Here is a 17335-nt window from a genome sequence, read left to right as displayed (position 1 = left end):
TTTTGAGGGAAGAAAAGGTTAGCCAAGAAGAAAATAAAGGATTAGGAGACGCCGAAACTTACACAAACAGGGTTGGAGTAAAATCCCTAAACTCGAAATGAACTCTTTGTAGATCCTGTAAGCAAAGAACGCAGAAATCCGAAGAGGCGTGAAAGGCTTTCGAAGGAAAGGACTCTCTGGGTGCTCTGAGAATGCTCTGGATACTCTGAGAATGTGTAAAGTAAAGAAAAATAACCTCCTTCAGAGGTTTATATACGGAGACAGATGAAACGGTGTCATTCATTCCGTCTAAATCCCGAAGAAGAACCCTGGCCGTTCGATCAACAACCCACCGTTGGATGAAAAGAACAAAAAGCCGCCTGGAGTAATTAATACAGCGCTTTGGGAATATGAGACTGACAGCGGCAATAATGAAGCGCGCGTCTCTATGCCCGCGTGCTTATAAACGGGGGTATTTATGACTTCCCCCTTCTAAATTTCTTTATTTTTCCTTATTTTTATCTCTTTTTCCTTGCGTGGCAGATCAAAATCTTACCTTTTCTCCTCGGATGCGAGGGAAAAATTAAAATTTTGAGGGGCTATTGTGGGGGGAAAAGGGCCCAGCCCAACATAATGGGCCGAAAGCCCATAGGAGAGCTATTTTGCGACCGAGAAGAAGGAAATGGAAAAGGCAGGGCCCATCTGGAAGTGGAACCCTCAGAAGGAAGAATTATTACAATCCGAAGAGGATATCTCCTGTCCGAAGATGTTGTAATCCTCTTATGCAAATATTATAAATCAATTGAATGTGTGAAATGCCAAAATGACCTTCCGAAGACTCCACCTGATCAAGATAAGCTCTGAGTATGCTGGGAAACGATAAGGATGGAGAAATATCTAAGGGGAAAGCTGCTACCACCGTATTTAATACCCTGCAGCAACTTTTCTGGCCGCATTTATGTGGAGAAGACCCCCTGAACAGTGCATCCTAACCTACCGCCACTCACACAGAGCTAAAAGAAGATGCTTGACGTGACATGTACTCAAGCAAACTCGTGGATGAGGAACAAGTGGACGATGAAGATGAGGAGAAGGGTGGCTATATAAAGGAAGGAGGCTCCTAACGAAAGTAATAGGAAAAAAGAAGAACAAAAAAAAGAAAGAGAGAACTTGACTGTAAAACCTAAGACCTTTGTTCATCAGATAAACAATAGTATAGCTCTTCGGATTTTCAGGTTTTACGTGTAAATTCATGTTGGCTTGTGTTTGAAAGTTGTGATTCATTGTTGTCAATCCAATACTTAACCTAGTTCTTTCACCATACTCTACAAATTTATTGTTTTGGGCTTGGGCCACAAATCTTAACCCTACATATATATATATATATATATTAATCGTAACATATCAAATAAGAATTAGTTTAATTTTTTCTCTAGCGCTCAAATGAAAAAATCAATTTTTATTTAAGTAAATTCTTTTCCACATTTGAGTTGGTTATTTTTAGTTCTACTGAAAATCCAACTTAATTCTTTAAGCTTTTATTTTATTTTTTTTTTATTTATACGTATAGAGAGGTGATTGAAAAAGATGAGAAGTGAAGGAAATTTAGGATAGAGTCTAGACTTTCAAGATTTTTTTACTAACTTAGAGTTTGTTTAGTCTAGTTATTCTTTTGTAATCTTCTCAAAAATAAAAAATAAAAAAAAAATTGTAAGATTTTTTTAAAAAAAATATTATAAATGAGCTATTTGAAAATGCTGTGTCTAAGGGGGAAAAAAATAAAGAATTTTAAAAGAGTTTTACTTTGAAAAAAAGTATAGTTTCAAAATGAGATACCAAATAAACACTAAATTTTTTTTTTTTAAAACACTTATTACGTGGTTGGCCCTAAATCGGAAGAGACTAAAATGTAGTTAAGTTTTGATGTATCTAATGCAAATGATTTCTCCTTTTACAATTTAAGAATTAAAATTCTGTAAGTGTTGTGGAGGGCTCATTAGGAATGAAGGGATGTGGATGAAGCTGGATTTTCTAGAGTTGTTGGACGTACTGTTGTTGCTGAATTGTGGAATTGCGGACTCTTAGAGCATTAGCATCAGAGAATTTCAATTCTATTCTATTTTATTCCAAAAGGCCACTTTATCATTATACTATCCCATTTTTCAATACCTCCAACATCCCTAAACTCTATTTTTATTAAAATATTATTTTTTTAATCTGTGAACAATGCAACATCCCATTTTACAGCAGCACACCAACAATTTTGGAGAAAAAAGGAGGAGTAAAAAAAAAAAATATATATATATATATATATATTTTTTTGCAATACTGTGAATAGTGCAATTCTATGTTTAGAATTGTACTATAGCAGTATTGCAAAAAAATTTGCAATACTACTATTTACAATTCCTTGATGCAAGAGTTTTTTAGGTTTAAAATGCCAAATTTTCTTTAGATTTGGCATTAGCATTCCCCAATGCTAATGCTAATGCTCTTAGTCTTAGAGATGGGTAGATGATGCGGGTTCAATTGAATATTCAAAATTTAGTAGTAGCGCTTGATGCCAGTTTAGTAGTCTCTTTTGTGAATAGTACTGCTGTAGCTAATGGTGAATTTGCTACACCTATTGATGATTGTGGGGTGTTGTTGACTTGTTGGGCCTAATTTTACGAATCAAGTTTAATTTAAGCACTGTCACAGGGAATTGCTAATCATTATGCACTTAGGTTGGTGCCTTTGCAAGGAAGGGAGCTTTACTGCAATATGATTGCAACTTTTGTTTCTCCCCCATCTTATCTTTGTTTAATCTTTTGACAATTAATTCCGACCTTTTTTGTGACCGTGTTTGTAATATTAGACCTTTTGTTTGTTAGGGTATGTTTATTAGATTGTAATAGATACAGTAATATAATAGTTATTTCTATAGTTTAGTTATTCAGTAATTTGGTTATATTTTTATTATAGGAAATAGTAATTCCTTATGAATAGCTATTCTTTAAAATGAGGAATAACTATTCAGCTATAAAATAGATGTAATAGTTATTCCTTAGTAGGTTTATTAATTTCTACCATTAATATATTTCTAAATAAACAAACTTTCCATATACACATAACAATTATGAAAATAAAAAATCATAAAAATAATTAATTTCTTTCAAATTTTAAATATATTATTTCTTAGGAAATATAATTATATGAGTAAGATATTTTCTAAAATATATCTTAAGTTTGATTTAAAATGCTTTCATTCTATTGTCTTCAGGATTCTATTATTATGTTGTCACCAAACAAATGAATAGTAATAAGCATTGGACATTTTTTAAGCTCGAGATAATCTTGCTATAATTTTGGGTCTTGTTAATTTTTTCTCTCTTTTGGGATCTTATTAATTTGATAGAATATTCTTAAGGGAAGATAATCTTGCTATATTTTTGGGTCTTATTAATTTGGGAGTTTCTTTAGGCGAATCTTGAATGTAACTGTGATATTTTTGGGTATTCTTGAATATAAATGTTTTTTCTAGTTGGGTCCTTTTCAATCTTCTCATGAAAATATGTAATTCATTTACTTTTTAGTGAGAAATATGTAATTCTATTTTGCTTTGTAATATATATATATATATATATATATTTATAGAATACTAAGTATTTTTTAACACACATATGAAGAGAGGAGAAGGTCCTAAAGAAATAAAAAAGTCTAACTCTTAAATACACAGCATAAACTGCTTAAATTTTGTACTCTTGATGCACTTACATAATATAAGTTTCTGAAGATGAACGAAAATACCAAAATTCTAACCCAATTTTTGCCATGGTCTCTCTTTTTCCACTCAAAGTTTGGTATAAGCATTGACATGATATAATTATATATTGTCTTTTCTGAAGATAAACAAAACACTTAAATTAAAAAATTATTCTATTTTTTGCCACTATTTTTGGGGGCAACTTTCATCGCAAGCATTCTTAATTTTTTGGGAGTGCCTTTCAATGCTTTCATCCCATGTAATCCAAAAACAACAAGATCAAATAATTCAAATATAAAAAAATTTATTTTAGTTGGGTTAATTGGATGCCCGCTCATGTGCTCTGTTATTGGGCATTTGAGAGACGCTTTTGAATGAGATATTCTTCCTTACTTCTTTTCTCCAAGACTCTCTAATAAGGTATTGATGGATTATGGTTGTATTTTGTAATTTTGGTTCAACGAAGCTTTACCTTTTATCAAGATTTTTTTTTTTTTTTTCAATTTTAAAAAATGACCAAATAACTCAAATAAACCCGAAAAGAAAAAGAAAAAGAAACAACACTTTATTATTATTATTTTTTTAAATACACATTAACCTGAAATATTAATTAGCATTTCATTTTAAAGCCAACACTATTAAAAAAAATAAAAATAAGAAATAGAAAAAATTAGTCAATAAGAGTATCCACATCAGTGGATGCAAAGTCTTGCAAAATGCAAAATGCAAAAAAAAAAAAAAAAAAAAAAAAAAAAAAAAAAAAAACTCTTCATTTTACACATTTTGACCAAAAAAAAATTACATCAACTAGTGTAAAATTGTGCATAAATGTACAAGTGCTATAGTAACATGCATATATGCACGATTACTGTAGCACTTGCATTTAATATTTTAGCAATTTTTTTTCTCTCCTTGTCTCTGGTTGCTCTCATTCTCACCTCACTCTTTGTTTTTCCCATTTGATCAACTCATCAAACCACTGCAGCCAATCAACTCATCCAACCACTGCCGCCGATCAACTCATCAGACCAGCATGAAGCCTAATCAAATCGCCAATCACCACAGCCACGAAGCCCCTCCGATCGTCGCTTGCCACTGATTTCTCGTTGTTTGATCAATGGATTTTGGGTCAGGTGGGTGATGATTTGGCTTTCAAATTGAGTGGGTTTCGACTTGAATGGGTTGGTTTTCCTTAATGATGTTGGTTGGGGGGGTGATGATGGTGGCTAGGTGTGAAGTGATCGAGTGATGATGATGATGATCGTTGGGTCTATGAGAGAGAGAGAGAGTCAGTGAGTGAGAAAATAATAAAAATTTGTAAAAGAATAAATATTTTATTGAATAAATGTGTAGAATAGATAAACCGATGTGCGTGTTTCGTAAATATGGATGTATAAAATAGAAAAAATTAGTTTTTTTGTGCAAAATAGATGAAAAGTTTGCATCCATTGATGTGGATGCTCTAACACCTTAATGGTTAACCTGAAATAGGGTCTACTCCAAATCTAGGCCTAAAGCTCCCATGTCTCTCCCTTGACCAAAAAAAATATCCAAAATTATATTATTATTATAATAACTGGTTTCATAACAAATTTAATATATATAAGTGATTAAGTGAGTTGCACACTATTTCTTCCCACCTCTAACAAGGCTCTCAAAATATTGGCTTAATAAAAATCAAGCTCAATTGAAATCTTAAATTATTTAATCCAAAAAAGAAAAATTACATTTCAAACCATATAGTTTAAGAGTGTATAAATGAAAGTTGAAGGTTTCAAAAGTAACAAACTAAATTCTCAAATTTCAAAAAGTAAGAAATTAGTGATTATTATTTGATAATAAAAAAAAATATTTAAGCAAAACCTATATACAAAAATATTTAATTAATAATTTTTATTTTATAATAATTATTTTTAAATTAAAAATATATATAATGTAAAAGGTTATATAAATAGTATTTAATTGGTGTATATATATGTGTGTAAAAAAAATCTATATATATATATATATATAATAAAAAATAAATAAAAATAAATAAAATAAAAACCCTCTCTTAAACTCTCCTCAAAGACTCGAACTACGTTGATCCAGCCCTGATATATTCTATTCTATTAAGATTAAATCCAAATCCAAGTTTTTCGTTAAAAAGAAATTGATCCAAGTGTGTATTCTGACGAGATCTTCATTGGGTTATTTCATATTTGTACCTAATGGCCCAAAAACAATTGCAAGTTTGTATTAGATTTTAACAGTCAAAGGTAGGAAAATCGAACATTATCTGTTTTAGAACTTCGTGTATCACTCCTTGGTTTTGTAATTGTACCCGCTACCCAGTAATCGTTAGTATTGACAATAATAATAACAGACTCGCTCTCAAACTCAAAACACTGAAACATCAATTCACCTGTCCGTGAATTTAATTAATTACCCACAAACAAACAAACAGAAATTTTTCCAACCAAAGCTGATGTCTTTGTGAAACACAGACGCATGATCACGCAAAGCAGATGTGGAAAACTATCAAACACAAAAATCACATTAATAACAGTCAATTCCAAAAACCCAGATATTTTTTCCTCTTAACTTTACATTTTCTGATTCTCCATTAGTACCTAAACTTCAAGCAAGCTCCTTACCAATTATCATCTCCACCAACAATGGTAGTTCTAAACTACATCTCAGTGACCTCTACAGCCACACCCATATCTCAGGACTCTCCAACTCCATCTGTGCCAGACCCAAGGCAGACCAAGGTCATCCTCCCAAGAAGAAGCCTCTCAAATGGTCCACTGGGGTGGCTCCAGGTGACTACGCTGGCCCACCCACCTCTACTAAGCTCAGAAAGTACTGGGGAGGCGAGGAAGAAGACCCTTTGAGTTCTGATGAGTTTTTGTGGAACAAGGACTTCATGGCTCGCTATCAAAGACTGATTCAGGACCCTGAGTCTTCTGTTGAGGCCACTCCTACTAAGGTTGTGTTTTTGTTGTATTAGCCTATGCTCTTGGTTACTAGACATCTGGGTTTTCCTTTATTTGTGTGTATTTGTCTCTTTCTTTATTGAATTTTGTGGCTTTGTTGTTGAATTTGATTCTGGAGTATAGTATTTGGCTGTTTGAAGATTAATGGGCTTATGTGGTTTTGTTCCTCGGTTGGGATATTTTCTTAAATTGGTAATAGATTTCTGTGTACGGAATGCTTAATTTGATTTCAAAACTATAAACAATGTGATTTTGTAGTTACTTTGAATTTTTGTTTAGTTTGGTTGCTGAGAAGATAGGGCAAAAGAAAGAAAAGGAGAATTGAAACTTTGTATTATTCACTGACTTGGTATCCTGCTGAATGAAGTTTATTTAACCTAGTCTTTTGAATTAATCTGAGTTCAAAACTTTTTCTTCTGAACCAACAAACAGACTATATTGGACTTTAAGATTCTTTACATTGATTTTCTCAGCAACCAAGCACAGTTTTTGTGGATGAAATTTTGGTTTTCATTGGTGAATAAATTGCTTTCGTGTATACAGGAAAAGCCATCTGGGTTTCTAAGTTTAAATAGAGTCATGAACCTTGACAGGTTTGTTATCAACTTATCATTCTTTGGAATTACTTCAGTTACCCTTTGGTTTTTATTTATGTAATTTTAATTGTTTCCATTAATGTGATTTAAAATATGGGCAATAGTTTGGAAGTCGATTTGAGCAGAGAACTCACAGCTCCTTCGAAGCCTGCATTAGAAAAGCAAGTTGAGGCTACAGCTCAAGTATGATAAATGTCTGGAAAATTTTACGAGTTATTTATCTCAGCAAACTTGTGCATTTACAATTACTTTTCTCAGAGTGTTGGCCGCAAGTCACCCAGATGGAAACTGGTGCCAACACGGCGTGAGCAAGAGAAGTGGGATAGAGCAACCAAGGCTGCAACTGGAGGCAGTGTAAGTCATTTGTATCATTTTTATTTTTTATTTTTAAATTCAGAGAACTTCCATTCTTCACTATTGCATGAAAGTCCTTCTGATTTCAAGCTAATTGCTTATCATTTAAAGAGCATTCTAGCTTTTGGAAAATAAAAGAGTTTGATAGTTGCTCTAGGAAGAAGAAAAGCATTTAAATGCATTTATTGGACCAAGTATTATTGGTGAGGATGCTTTGTATCTTTGAAGTTCTGATTTAGTGCTAACCTGTAGGATGTAATGTTTCGGGAAATAAGGAAGCCTCGTGGGGACCCAGAAGTGTTGGCTGCTCAGTCAAGGGAACAGTATTTTAAGGTACTTAGTTGCAGTATGTGGAAGTGCCACTTCATCTTGCATTTGTCAATGTTTGTGTACTTTTTGTGTTTCTTTGCTTTAACAATTTCTGATTATTCCTCTTTTTCAAATCCTATGTTTTTGCTTCTGCAGTTAAAGAAGAGGTTACAGATTCTCACTTTGGGTATAGGTGGTGTTGGTTTAGTTTCTGCTTACATATCCTATTCCCCAGAAATTGCTGCAAGGTATGCACATTTCAGCCTTATGAAAAAAAAAAAAGGAAAAAAAAAATTTGAAATCTTAATGTGTAAGCTAGTTGTTTGTTAATCTAGATACTTTATGGAAATTTAATTTTAACCCTAACTGTTCTCTACTGAGACCTTCAAATTAGAGAAACAGTTTTGTTTTATTGACTAATTTCCACAAGAGATGGTGCACTGTGTATCTCAGTTTTAGTTTTTAGGCATTCACAAGTGCCTTTTCTGCAAGTGCACTTGAAAACGAATTCTACAAGTAGCTTTCTTTGTGTTAGTTCCAAATGGTTGGTCCTCAAAATTTTTGTGTTTAACTCTTTATTTTATTTCCACCTGTAAAATAAGTTACCAAAGTTCCTTTTGAACATTGAAGTTGTTAGCCCACAATTTGTCAATTTTCATGATAACACTAATGCAATCTCACAGTGAAGGATAGTTCATTTTGGCATTGACTATCTCTCATAACATCTGATGATATTAAACTGGAGTATTGAAAAGATTATTCACTCTTCATAACAGTTGATGTTCTGCTATCCTTTCATGTATTCAGCTTTGGCGCTGGGTTGCTTGGTTCTTTGGCGTATATGCGTATGCTGGGGAGTAGTGTGGATTCAATGGCAGATGGAGCAAGGGGGGCCGTCAAGTATGTGCATACAACTTCTTGACACTCCGGATGTTATTTATATATTTGTTTATTATCTTATAGCATACATATTGCATCACATTGCATGCTTGGTACTGTACCTCCTATAATATCTGTGCCAAAATTTAATTGATAATTTGAATTCCTTAAATTCAATATGTATACTTTAATTCGTCTGAATATATTTTGTCTATTTTCTCAAAGCATGTGCAATTAGTTTTGTTTTATGATATTCTAAAATTTGCTCAGATTTTAATAGCAACTTGGGGCAAATTATTTGATGGCATATTGAAGTTTCACTTGAAGATGCCAGCTGGCCAGCTGGCTGCTAGTAATGCCCCACATTCACTGATGATGGTCAATTTATAAGTGCAGGTGTCATGTGCTTCCTGCTTACCTATCGCCCGCTCCTGGAAAACATTATATGTGTTTTTTTATATAACTATTTTGCTAAAATAGTTAGGTTTTATACTTTTATCTCATTTTTTATCTAGAACTAATATTGCAAAAGCCAAGTGTTGTAGCCTTAGTAAGTATGCATTGAGATGGAGTCTTCCAATGTGATTGAGGGAGATTGCCCCAGTATCTTATTACTGCATAGTGTTCTTAACTAGTGGCTTTATTAATGCATTGTAAAGTTAATGCTGCTGATTTGAACATTTCACCTGCATTTACAAAGAAACTTCCTCACAATTTGAGTTTTTTTTTTTTTTTTTTAATATTTGAATTGATATAACTTTAAAGAGTGAATGGGAGGACTTATATGCATAATGCATGATTTAGGCATGTTCCTGTATATTGTGGTTGCTGCAGGAGTTGGTTGGATTTGCATGGGCCAAATGTGCCAATTAGCACAATTTTAGCAATATTTTAGGAAAAAACAACCTTGACAAAGCTTATGTAGCACATTTTTGGACCTCGAGTTTGACAAACTCTAGTTCCAAGCAAGTATGGGCTCTGCTGCTTGACGTGCCACACAAGCTGCTTGGAACTCAAGTTCCAAAATGTGTTACATAACTAAATAACTTTGTCAAAATGCTTTTTTCCTAAAATATTGCTAAAATTGTGCTATTTGGCAAACTTGGCCAATTTGCATGTATATATCTTGGCTGTACTCAAGATGGCATAAATGTGTTTGTACATTGTTAAAAGGACGGAATTATAAAATGTTTGTATGAACTTGAATGAAGTGCATTCCATGATTTCAGTTGGTTAGGATTCAATATGTTAATAGTTAATTGGTTGGGCCATCTTGTGTTCCCAGATTTTTTTTTTTTTTTTCGTATCAAATATTGGAGTGATGCCAAGCAACTTTTTGTGCATATTTTTGGGGTCAAATGATGGTGATTGAGAAAAATATGAAATTTATAGTTTAGCAGTTCCCCTTATCAAGAATGCTCTAGTGGGTCATTATTTTTTTTTTTTTTTTTTTCTTCTAATTGGAGTCAAGTGTGATGCTATCTAAGAGTGGGCATTGCTCAGTAGTACCCATGTTAGAGATGCAGTTGACAGCCATTGATGAGGACATTAATTGAACACCAATTTTGCATACTCTTATTAGTTCCCCATGGTTAACAAATGGAAGTGGATTCATATTCATCCTAATCCTTTTATTTTATTTATTAAATAACGTTGACTGAATTTTCTGGTATTTAGCATACTATAAATTTATTTTTTTTGGCAGGGGAGCAATCGCGCAGCCTAGGCTTTTGGTTCCTGTTGTATTGGTCATGATCTATAACCGGTGGAATGGGTAAGTGCCTTTGGTAGCATCTCTGTTCGGAATGATGCTTCATCTGTCATTTTTGAAGCAGATGGACTGCTTTCTCTGTAACCCAACTTATGTTTGTAGCAGTGAGTTCTAGCTTAAATCAGTTAAATGGCACCTCCTCTCCTTATAAGACTAAGATGGAAGGTGAAGTCAAGGGTGCATATATAATTTACCAATTAAGAAAATTGTAATTTTTGACTAATTTTTAACTTGTACTACATTTTCTTATTTTGCTTCATTTTCACTGCACTTACTCTGAGGCTTTGTTCTTCACATTTGTGGCCCTTCACAATGTCAATTTTCTGGCTTTTAAGCATTAAATTATCAATTTCACTGGACCTTAGCTATCAAAGATTAAATACTCTCCGATTTGAAGTGATTTTAGTGTTTAGTTTGCTTGTTAGCTTCTGTATCTAATGTAATATGTTTTTCCATGGATAACTTAAGTATTATTTTTCAGAGAATACTGTAAGCTGGTTTGCTATGGTCTGAGCATGAGTTTAGCAACTATACCTCTGACAAAGCTATTTTTTGGTGTAGGATCCTTGTTCCAGAATATGGATATATGCAGTTAGAATTGATACCAATGTTAGTGGGGTTTTTCACTTACAAGATTGCAACTTTCTTTCAAGCTATAGAGGAGGCAATTGACATTGTTGGGGGAAAGAGCGAAGTTTAAGATCGATCCTCTTCATACATCCTTGGGAGTTCTATTACTTATCTGATGTTACAAAATTTCATGGCACAATTTTACAGCCAAATTCATTCAATCTCATCTTATTGAGCTATATAGTTTGTATTTCCAACTTTTCAGAATTCAGAAAATTAATGGAAAAAAAAAAAAAAAAAAAAAGGATTTGCACCGAATATCCCTGAAACTCATCCTCATCCGGCATGTTTATGGCTTTAGATTTAACTTGGTACTTTCATAAATTTGTGTGTAAATTTTTCGTAATATACAATTTAACCTCGTATGTTGATCAGGACAACTCCAACATTTGATACTATCATGTTCAGCGGAAATTTTCTTATTAATCTTCTTGATGATGTATGATATTATCACTTAACAGATTTCAACAAGTCATACCCACTATCCTATGTATCAAAAAAAAAAGAAATCATTGAGATGGATGAATACCAAAGTTGAGTAAGTGTAATTAATCCTATTTAACACAACATCCAACTAAAAGAAAATTTGTAATATTTGAATTATTTGGTCTTGTTACCTTCGGATTAATTTCTTGGGATGAAAGCTACTCAAGATAACAGATTAATGAACTTTAGTATTTCTTTCATATTCAGAAAGATCAATATATATCATATAAAGTGCATCAAGAGTACAAGATTTAAGCGAAAACTGAGTATAAAAAATAAATAAATAAATAAAGAAGAAGAGAGAGACCATAGACATCAAAAGGAAAACGAATTCATAGTTTCTCATTAAAAGCAAAAGAATTACATATTTTCCTGAGAAGATGAAGAGAATTAGAATAGAAAAGCATTTACATTAAGAAGACCCAAAAATACAGCAAGATTACATATTCACCTAATTAAAGTAGCTCTCCTAAATTAAAACCAAGTAGCACTCAACAGAGGAGAGACCAATTAAAAGAATGGCACCATTAGTATTATTATTAGACCCTTTTCTTTGTAACCCAAATGCCATTGGTTTCACGATGAGGCCTCAAGCGAGAGAGTGGATATAGAATCTCAACTCCATATGTGTCGAAGAACACATAGTAGTGATCGGAGTCTTGCTTCCCTGAAATCGTGCCAACCCACCAGCCATCATTATCATAAGCATCAACCCCATCATATAGAGAAAACTCAGTAGCCGAAACCGTATGTGGCATGGGCCTGACCTCGTCGGCGGAGACAATCTCAATGAGTGGCTGAGATTCATCGTCTTCCGAGACCAAGTTCTTGTAGCGCACGGCATAGGATTGGTTGCCATAGTTGTTGATCACAGTGGCTGCGTAGTAAGAACCCACAAAACCAACTTGCTTGCTGCAAACTTCAACTTCATCACCCCTCAAGATCAACGCCATTCTCGAACCACACACGGAATCACTTCTTGAAACAGAGAGAGAAGAGGGTTTTATAACGTTGGAGAAAGAGAGAAGTGGAGAGAATTTTAATTAAATCAAGAATAGTAAGGTTTGATGTGAATGAGAATGGACTGGACTGTGGTGGTATTTATAGATTTAATCAAATATTAAGTCGGTGGTGTTCCCGTTGAGCTTAAGTCGGTTTAGTATTCGGTATTCCTATTGATACAAGGAAACATTTATGCTTTCTTTTGTATTTTTAAAAAGGGTTCCAAAAATAAAATAATAAAAAAAAAAACTCTATAAAAGAAAATTTAAATTTGAATACCAAATGAGGATAGTAGAGTGAATCAGTGGACTGTGGTTTATTCTTATATATTTAAAAAGAAAAAGTAGAGTCGGTTAGTTTTTTTTTTTTTTTGGTGAGAAAATAGTCGGTTAGTAGATTGTAAGGTGTGAATAATATTTGAACTTTTAATCAAAAATATAAATACTAATAATAAGGAATTGGATACATAATAAATTTCACAAAAATTAATAAACCTATAATAAGTTTCTGTAATTTTTTTTTTTTTTGGTTTTGTTTTGATAATAAAAAACTTGTATCAAGAAGAAAGGAGAAATGGCCTAGACCCATTCCAATTACAAAATGTTGCTCAAGAAGTAATGTTATGGACCAAAAAGTTTTACGTTCCTCGAAACATAACAAAATTCCCAACTAGAGATGGATTTTAAAGAGACATTTATATTTAACATAACATAGACTAGGAAGTCAGGTGGAGGAACAACTAATTAAAAAAAGGCTAAAAGAGCTACATTAACTTTTCCAAGAAAAGGAGTGTGCAAATAGGATTTCGTCATTGTCTTTCCTACAAACAATAGCTACCATGGAGATGTTGGGTCGAATTGCTTCATCAAAATTGATCTTGACCCAGCCTTGAGGAGGGCTTTTGAGAACTTTTGAATTTAGGCATTTTGTTCGTCTTCAGAAAGACAATATATAATTATATCACGTCAATACTGAAGTATACGATATTTAAAACTTAAGTGAAAAAAAGAGAGACCATAGCAAAAATTGGGTTCATGTTTAACACCCAACCTAAGAAAATTTGAAATAATTGAATTACTTGGTCTTGTTGCCTTTGGATTGCTTGGGATGAAAGCTATCACTTCCAAAAATTAAAAAAGTTTGTAATTTGATCAAAATCTTATTTAAGTTTCCTTGACTAAAAAGAGTCAAGATACCAAAATAATGAGTTTTGGTGGTTCGTTCATCTTTAGAAAGAATAATATATATCATGTAAGTGCATCAAGAGTACAAGATTTAAACAAAAATGAAGTTAAAAGAAAAAAAAAAAAAAAAAAAAAAAGAAGAAGAAGAAGAGAGATCATAGACATTTAAAATCAAAAGAATTGTATATACTCTAATTAAAAAGAAAAAGAATTACATATTTTTCATGAGAAAATTGAAAAGTACCTCACTAGAAAAGAATTAACATTCAAGAAGCCCCTATCAAGATTATCTCCATAAGTTAAATTCACCTAAAGATACTCCCAAATTAATAACCCAAAATTATACCAAGATTATCTCAAGCTTAATTATACACTAACCTAAAGAAACTCTCCTAAATTAAAACCCAAAATTACTCAATTCAACAGATGAGAGACCAATAAAAAGAATGGCACCAATTTGAATCATACCCTTTTCTTTGAAACCCACTTGCCATTGATTTTAAGATGAGGCCTCAAGCAAGAAATAATAATTGGAGTCTTGCCTTCCAAAAATTGTGCCTTTGTGCCAACCCACCATCCATCTTTATATTTTAAAACCTATAGTTTGGGACATAACAAATTAAACTTTGTAATTTTAATAGTAACAAATTAAATTCTAAAATTAAAAAAAAATAAATAATCAAACCCCAAATATAATGTCGTTCTACTTAAATAGGTGAAGATTTAATTTTTTTTATTTTTTGAATCTTAGGGTTTAATTTTGAAATAATAGGCTTTAATTTGTTACTTTTTAATGCTTTAGCATGCACAGCTGCTCAGATAAAACATCATAAGCCCTAAATTTGGCCAATGAACCCAAAATAACGTTCACATCAGCACAAGCATTCATTATGCAAAATAAGATTTTGTTATAGTGCTTTCAAAATTTAGGAGACACGGTAACTTATGTAAAACAATTTTCATTTATTTTTTTACTTTAACCAAGGATAAAGAAAAAAAGTGGATAATAGTTGTTGTGTGTAAAAAAAGATAAAAAAAAAATTAAGAAAAATTTATAGCCCTTACTCTAGGCTATGTTCTTCACATTTGTAGCCCTACACAATGTCGATTTTCTGGCTTTTAACCATCAAGATTATCACTTTCACTGGACCTTTGCTCTCAAAGATGAAATACTCTGCGATTTGAAGTGATTTTAGTATACATATAGTTTGCATGTTAGCTTCTGTATCCAATGTAATATGATTTTCATGGATAACTTCATTATAGTTTTTCAGAGAACACTGTAAGGTGGTTTGCTATGAGCATGAGTGTAAGAACTATACCTCTGACAATACTGTTTTTTTGGTGTAGGATCCTTGTTCCAGAATATGGATATATGCAGTTAGAATTGATACCAATGTTAGTGGGGTTTTTCACTAACAAGATTGCAACTTTCTTTCAAGCCATAGAGGGGGCAATTAGCATTGTTAGGGGAAAGAGTGAAGTTTAAAATAAATCCTCTTCATACATCCTTGGAAGTTCTATATCTTAATTGATGTTACAAAATTTCAGGCACAATTTACAGCCAAATTCTTTCAACCTCATCTTATTGAGCCATATAGTTTGTATTTCCAAATTTTCAGAATTCAGATAATTAATGGAAAATAAAAAAGGATTTGGACCAAATATCCCTGAAACTCATCCTTGTTCGGCATGTTTATGGCTTTGGATTTAACTTGGTAGTTTTGTAAATTTGGTGTATTTTCATACCATAACCTACATAAATCGTAGCATCTATACGTTCAGTCCACTTTACTCTTTTCACATTTTGTATTATCAGTTAATAAAGTGACATTTTAGTTGGATATATCATATATGGGAGAATCATCAAAACTATTTACTCATGATTGTTTCTACTTTCAATTTTCAAATGCTTCACAGCAGAATTTCTAGTGTAAATTTTTCTCCATTTAATACAATTAAATCTTGTATGTTGATCTGATCCCAAGATTTGATAATATCATGTTCAGCGGAAATTTTCTCTAAATCTTGACCTTCTTGATGATATATGTTATTGCCACATGATAGATTTCAAAACTCGTATCTGCTATTCTTGAAAAAAAAAAAAATCATTGAGATGGATGAATACCAAAGTTGGTAAGGGTAAATAAGCCTATTTAACATAACACCCAACTAAAAGAAAATTTGTAATATTTGAATTATTTGGTCTCGTTGCCTCTGGATTAATTTCTTGGGATGAAAGCTACTCGCCCCACCACAAAAAGGCTTGTGATTGGATTAAGATACCAGATTAATGAACTTTGGTAATTCGTTCATATTCAGAAAGACATATATCATGTAAAGTGCATCAATAATACAAGATTTAAGCAAAAACCGAGTAAAAGAGAGAGGCCACGGACATTAAAAGGCAAAAGAAAACATATTTTCTCATTAAAAGCAAAAGATTTACATATTTTCATGAGAAGATTGAAGAGAACCAAACTAGAAAAGCATTTACATTAAAGAAGACCCAAAAATATAGAAAGATCTTCTCCAAGTTTATACATATTCACCTAATTAAAGAAACTCTCCTAAATTAAAACCCAGCAGCGCTCATCAGATGAGAGACCAAAAGTATGGCACCATTAGTGGTATTAGACCCTTTCTTTGAAACTCACTTGCCATTGGTTTAAAGATGAGGCCTCAAGCGAGAGAGTGGATATAGAATCTCAACCCCATAAGTGTTAAAGAAGACATAGTAGTGATCGGAGCCTCGCTTCCCAGAAATCGCGCCGACCCACCAGCCATCATTATCATAAGCATCAACCGCATCATAAAGAGAAAACCCAGTAGCCGAAACCTTAGGTGGCATGGGCCTGACCTCGTCGGCTGCGACAATCTCAGTGAGTGGCTGAGATTGGTCTTCTTCAGTGACAAGGTTCTTGTAGCGCACGGCATAGGAGTGGTTGCCTATGTTGGTAATCACAGTGGCTGCGTAGTAAGAACCCACAAAACCAACTTGCTTGCTGCAAACTTCAACTTCATCACCCCTCCTCAACATCGACGCCATTCTTGTAGCACACGGAATCACTTCTTGAAACAGAGAGAGAAAAAAACAAAAGAAATTCAGAATGGTAAAGATGTTGGGATAGGACTATAGGAGTAGGACAGGACTCTGGTGACGTTCATTTATAAATAGTTTAACGTAGAGTTTTACTAATGTACTCCTTCAGGACTGGTGGGGTTTATATTTATTCTTAAACTTAAAAAGAAAAATTGAGTCGGTTTGCGTGCTAGTGAGACCTTTTTAGAAAAGTAGAGTCGGTTTGAATTATAAAAAAAAAAAAAAAAAAATACTAATGAGACCCTTTCTTCTTCTTTTTTTTAACGCAATTGTCCGACAACAGATTTGTTGATTCAAGATTGATGCGTCTCTCAATTGT

The 17335-nt window shown here is 32.9% G+C and overlaps 2 protein-coding genes across 2 annotated transcripts; one reads left to right on the top strand and one right to left on the bottom strand.

Moving 5' to 3' along the window:
- The first annotated feature begins 6046 nt into the window (after window positions 1–6046).
- On the top strand, window positions 6047–11663 carry LOC112032503 (protein CONSERVED ONLY IN THE GREEN LINEAGE 160, chloroplastic). The gene is given in 10 exon segments (XM_024065264.2): window positions 6047–6487; window positions 6490–6695; window positions 7246–7295; window positions 7403–7481; window positions 7557–7652; window positions 7905–7985; window positions 8118–8209; window positions 8769–8861; window positions 10546–10614; window positions 11173–11663. Coding segments are annotated over 10 exon segments (1011 nt in total). The 5' UTR covers window positions 6047–6381; the 3' UTR covers window positions 11312–11663.
- A 418-nt stretch (window positions 11664–12081) lies between these two features.
- Window positions 12082–17135, bottom strand: LOC112032483 (protein AGENET DOMAIN (AGD)-CONTAINING P1). The gene is made up of 2 exons (XM_024065240.2): window positions 16584–17135; window positions 12082–12760 (listed from the first exon to the last, which is right to left on the bottom strand). The coding sequence occupies exons 1-2, from the start codon at window positions 16960–16962 to the stop codon at window positions 12267–12269; spliced, it is 873 nt and encodes a 290-aa protein (XP_023921008.2). The 5' UTR covers window positions 16963–17135; the 3' UTR covers window positions 12082–12266.
- Between the last annotated feature and the right edge of the window lie 200 nt (window positions 17136–17335).

The sequence above is a fragment of the Quercus suber genome, unplaced genomic scaffold, assembly GCF_002906115.3.
Source record: "Quercus suber isolate HL8 unplaced genomic scaffold, Cork oak 2.0 scaffold_14, whole genome shotgun sequence".
Classification (NCBI taxonomy): domain Eukaryota; kingdom Viridiplantae; phylum Streptophyta; class Magnoliopsida; order Fagales; family Fagaceae; genus Quercus; species Quercus suber.
This window is presented reverse-complemented; position numbering and strand designations above follow the sequence as displayed.